The 5,846-nt window shown below is 34.3% G+C and overlaps 1 protein-coding gene across 1 annotated transcript; it reads left to right on the top strand.

Moving 5' to 3' along the window:
- The first annotated feature begins 1,827 nt into the window (after positions 1–1,827).
- On the top strand, positions 1,828–3,776 carry LOC132638293 (pathogenesis-related protein PRB1-3-like). The gene is made up of 2 exons (XM_060355236.1): positions 1,828–2,753; positions 3,060–3,776. Exons 1-2 carry the CDS (start codon positions 2,505–2,507, stop codon positions 3,351–3,353), a joined length of 543 nt encoding a protein of 180 aa, XP_060211219.1. The 5' UTR covers positions 1,828–2,504; the 3' UTR covers positions 3,354–3,776.
- Positions 3,777–5,846: the final 2,070 nt, after the last annotated feature.

Raw genomic sequence — 5,846 nt, 5'->3', positions numbered from 1 at the left:
ATAAGATTCACTTTTTTTTTATATTGCTTGATTTTGTTAATATGGGATCCACTTTTTTTTTCCGTGAGTTTGGAGATGGTGAGTTTCACTTTTTTTACTTTTTTTTTTAATATTGGTTGGTTTTTATTTTTTATTTTTTAATATTGGTTGGTGTTGAATATGGGATCACATTTTTTTTTTTAATGCTTAACGGACGACGAAATGAAAGATGATGAAGATTCTGGACAAAAATTGAAAGAGGGGTAGACCTTTTATGTAAGAGAGTATTTTGAAAATAAAGACACCTAAAATGTGAAGAAGGAGACATAGGGCCTGCCACAATGGACACGTGTAGAGTCAAAATAAGAGTTGAAGAATGATTTATTAATTATCCTCAGTTTTCATTTTATTTGCGGAAATGCCCTGATGGACGACGAAATGTTCTCAAACTGGTGCTTCTATAATAGTTAAAATATATTAAGTTATACATATATATAAGTATATATAGTATATATATTAAATTATAAGTATATATAGTATATAAGTATATATAGTATATATAGTATATAAGTATATATAAAGGTCTGAGGCAACGAGATCAACTGCTGACCCTCGCCTCGCTCTTGTGACATGCTAGTATATAGTATATAGTACATATATATAAGTATATATAGTATATATATTATGTATACGAAAAGCACTATTCTGTATTGCTGACTTGCTGTTAGCCTGTTAGTCAGTAAATATTTAAACTTTAATTATAAACTTGTATAACATATGTAAATATACCTACAACATACTAATAAATACTATAATATATATATATATATATATATATATATATATATATATATATATATATATATATATATATAAAGGTTTTAACCACTTTGAACCGGACCGGTTCCGATTTGGAATTTCAAACCGGTAAACTGGAACCGGTTAAGCGGTTCCGATTTTTTAACTGGAAACCGGCCGGTTCCCTAACCGGTTACCGGTTAACCCGGTTAACAGGTATACACCCGCCCATTTGACACCTCTGATGTCAACTTTCACCCGTTTGAAACGTCTTTCAATGTCAAAAGTTTTTAAGTAGTATTGTACTAGTTTTTAAAAGCTTTATAGTAATAGTAAACTACTGAATAACGCCTGTAGATGCTCACTTGCTTTATTCAATTTTATAATCCAAACGACTGACAAAACTACATGTAGTGAGTACCTACTTTTGGACTTTGCGAAAGAAAAAGACTTCCTTTTTAGGAGTACCAATGAGGGGCATCAAATAATTATAAGAAAAAAAGAAAGAAAAAACAGGTCATTTAGTAACATACAGCATACCTCGAGCACAAAGGTCAATTATTAAAGCTACTTAAATATTCGTTAGATATACTCCCACAACAATAATTAGATTAATTATTGGACACAATGACTTATTTGTAAATTAGAAGTGGATTTTTCTATGCTAGTCTTGCTTAGTTAAATAGCTAGCAGAGTTTGTTGGTCACATGCCAATGATTGGGAGCAGTTTTAAAGGTTATGCATTTGAAGTTCTGCTCAGTTTTCACATTCATTAACGTGATTTTCCACCTCACCCTCAGTTTCACATGTGATATGATTCCTTCACTACTTGTACAACTTTTTCTCTCAGTGTAATATATGTACTTGCAAATGTTACATTAATAACAAAATGTTGTCAGAGTTCTGAACTCTATTTATCAAAGTAAGATGTGCATAATCTATGTCTATACCATGTGCATGTTATTCGCATACCAATATTCTAACACGATAAAAAAATCAAGTACTTTAAGATTATTGGTTAAGTTAGTACATACTTTTTGGGTGGTTTGACCTCAAGATGAAACGTCAAAACTTGTTAAGTTTGAAGTTTTGCCCATAAAACAAGTGAAGTCAAAAGTTCAAGACCATCAAATTTTAAAGTCATTGGGTGAAACTTTATCGCTTTGAATCTCTTAGCCGTATCTGACCTCTTTTTATGTTTTTATTGAGCCGAGGGTCTCTCGGAAACAGCCGTCCTACCTTGGTAGGAGTAAGGTCTGCGTACACTCTAGCCTCCCCAGACCCCACGTTGTGGGATTTCACTGGGTTGTTGTTGTTGTTGTTGGGTGAAACTTTAGGATACTTTTGTTGTAAACAAGGTTTTTTTTTTTTTTTTTACATTTATTCAATATCCAAAATCTACTGGTTCAATTAATTTGAATCCGTGTTATATGAAAACCTATAAAAGAGTTTTATCAAAGTTTCTTTAATTAAAAGTGAAAAGATCCTACCATCATATCACATTTATAAGCAGTGTAAGCTATGTTTGCTTGCTTGTGGCTTACCATCTCATTAGTCAAAGAAATAAGTAAAGAAAAAAACTGCTCATGGCATTATTATAACACAAACTTGCAACAGAAAAAAAGTTGCAATTAGCCACCTATATAAACCCATTAGATTCACTCATATCCGTGAAATCCATCCAAACAGCTCTCCTCCACCCTCCACCAACCACAAACTCCCAAAAAATGGCGTATTTGCAACCAAGAAGCCTAATTGGCAAACTTAGTATTTTCCTTTTCCTTTGCATAGTACAAACTTCCTTTTCTTCTCCACATCAACCTCTTTCCAGACGCCTTTTGACAACCACACCAAGAAACATGGTCAAACAATACCTTGCTCCCCACAACAAAGCAAGAGCAAAACTTGGACTTCCACCTCTCAAATGGAGCAACAAACTAGCAAATTACGCTAGCTGGTGGGGACACCAACGACGGGTGAGTAGGGACAGATTCAAAATTTAAATTTGATATGTTCAACCTCTTAACTTCTCGCCATTAAATTCATTACATTTTAAAATTATAATATTCTCTTGTCCCAACTAATGTGACATACTTTTTTTTCTAGTCTGTCCAAAAAAAATGTCATACTTTCTTATTTAGAAACGATTTAACATTAAACTTCTCATTTTACTCTTGATGATATAATTTATAGCTACATGAATGTCTATGACTTATTTTAGATAACAAATTTCAAAAGTTAATCTTCCCTTTTTTCTTAAATTTCGTGATCCGACTTTGCAGGTGAGTTGCGAGTTGGTTCATTCCCGCGGGGACTACGGTGAAAACCTTTTCTGGGGGAGCGGCAAGGATTGGAAGCCACGCGACGCTGTCATGGCGTGGGCAAAGGAAGGACCTTATTATGATTATAAGAGCAATTCTTGCAAGAAAAATGAGCAATGCTTGCATTATACACAAATTATTTGGAAACAAAGTACAAGAGTTGGCTGTGCAAAAGTTGTATGCAAAACTGGGGATACTTTGATTAGTTGCAACTATGATCCACATGGTAATGTAGTAGGAGAGAAACCTTTTTAAGAGAGCTTTTCAATACTCTCATTCAATGTGTGCATACACTGACCCCGGAAATTAAACTAGTCTTTTAACAGTGACGAATCCAGAATTTAAACGTTGCAGGTTCTGAGTTGAAAGAGCGCGTTTGAAATGTAAATGTAATTCTATTTGTATTGAACACACGAATCCATGATTAAATTTGTCATTAGCTAACTCTCTTGGGACATCCCTTTTTGTTTGTAGAAGAATAATCTTATTTGTAAAGTGCTTAAATTTTTCCTTTTTCAAGAAAATGTGTTAGACATTTGGGACCTTTTTCTCATTTGGAAGCTGGCAACAACTCAAGGAAGTATGGGTTATTGGTCAAATAATTGCTGTGCTGTGAACTTCAAGTCCCAGATCAGATCCTACTGTTTATGTCCTTTGCCCAGGGCCAATTGTACAAGATTATAAATAAAAGACGACTTGATTTTATGTTTTCTAATTCCATCAATCAGATCTGAACATAAAGAAATTACAATATCCCTTTTATTTCTCATTCACATTTATGAATTTTATCTTGAGCCACGCCAATGTTTTCCTGAAATAGAAGTATCTTACCGCTTATCAAACATGACCAGAAGTTGTGAGGGTTCTTATGTCACACTTGATAAAATCAGAATATATTTAGAGATTAATAGAAAAATCACCATAACACAAATAATTTTTAGAGTCAACTTTAACCTCGTAGCATGTACAATATTCTTTGAATCTCAGACTATAGAATCCCCATCTTTGAATTCTTTTTCCTTTCACGATAATGATCCTTTTCAAAACGACCTTCGTCTACTAAATCGCGATTCTTGTGGAGCCCAACCCGCTGTACTTATCCTTCATAATAGAAGATATATACTTTTTGCCTTTTTACTTGTATATCAGTGTATATTTTACCAACAACCAGAGTAACATTTTGAATACTACTCCAGCACCCCCTAAATTAGAAATACACAAATAACTTTTTCATACTTCTATATGCTCACGAGTGATTCCACTGTAAATTGGAGATCATTTTTGAGCATGATACTGAGGACAAATAAGCCCAGAGTGACTTTGGGCTTCACCTCCACTTGATAGGCCGGACCATAGGAAGTCACTTAGATCCATTTTTTTGCGCGGATTGCCCTTCTTTTGGGGTGGTCTTTAAATTTTGCTCCTCATATTTGTGGTCTTTAAATTATGCCTCTCATATTGCTGGTCTTTAATTTTTGTCCTTCGCATTGCAACCCTGAGCGTTCACGCAGAAATCATAAGGTTCTGAGTTTGAACTCCCGCTCAAGCATAAATTAGAAAAAAAAATTGCAAGGCAAGGTTTGGGTCGCGTGGATGCCGAACTCGGCATACACTTGTTAAGGAATTACCAAATTTATGCCGGACCCGGCATACTTATGCCAAGTCTGCCCATAAGGCATAAGTATGCCGGGTCCGACATAACTTTGGTAATTCCTTAATAAGTTTATGCCGGTGGGGGCAAACTTTTAATGGGCAAACTTTTAATGGGCAAACTTTTATGCCGGACCCAGCATAAACTTGTGAAGGAATTACCAAAGTTATGCTGGACCCGACATACTCATGCCAAGTCTGCCCATAAGGCATAAGTATGCTGGGTCCGGCATAACTTTGGTAATTCCTTCACAAGTTTATGCCGGTGGGGACATAGCGAAATTTAAACTCTGCCTTGCGATTTTTTTTTTTTAAAATTTTGACTGTGTGGGGTTCGAACCTGGAACCCATGAATTTTAACCGAAGGGCAAAATTTAAAAATTTCAAATTTGAGGGGCAAAATTTAAAGACCGCCCCAAAAGAAGCGAATTGCCCACTTAGATCTCCACCAAAAATGGGCCAAGCCTAAGAGGTCCATTCAGTTGTACAAACTCAGAAACTAAATTGGTGGTTCTAAATTTTGAATTTTGATACCATGGAGATTTTGCACCACTATATTAAGTTACTACTATAAGTTAAGGTAAAAATGTATATCAATTAATTATGAGTAGTGATAAGAATATTCGTGAAGACAATATATCATGTGTTCAATTCTGATGCAAGAGGAACACATTTTTTTTGTTGTGCAGTTACCAACAATACCAACACTATATTTTTTTTTTTTTGGGTGATTAATCATGTTCTATTTCGACCTACTATTTTGACAAGACTAATGTAGATGATTGTTCCTTCGGCTATTAATTTTTGAGGCATCTCGTAATAACATACAATTTTGATTTGCAAACTCAAATTCTTCACTACTTTGAGTTCGAGTTGAAAATCAAGAATGGTTAATTTGTCAAATGCATCGGATATATATATGTTAACAATGTGGAATAGTCTTAACCATTATGTTACAATTAATTTTTTTTAAAAAAATTAGGAAACTTTCCTTAGTCTAAACTTTCCTTAAATACTTAGGTAATTCTTTTTCGAATATTTTTCTACAGGATGTAATCTCGTAGCGTCAGGAAGGGAAATAAATCTGAAGCCCTTATT

The sequence above is a fragment of the Lycium barbarum genome, chromosome 4 (genome assembly GCF_019175385.1).
Source record: "Lycium barbarum isolate Lr01 chromosome 4, ASM1917538v2, whole genome shotgun sequence".
In the NCBI taxonomy this organism is placed as follows: Eukaryota; Viridiplantae; Streptophyta; class Magnoliopsida; order Solanales; family Solanaceae; genus Lycium; species Lycium barbarum.
Note: the sequence above shows the minus strand (reverse complement) of the source record. Positions and strands in the feature narration are given on the sequence as shown.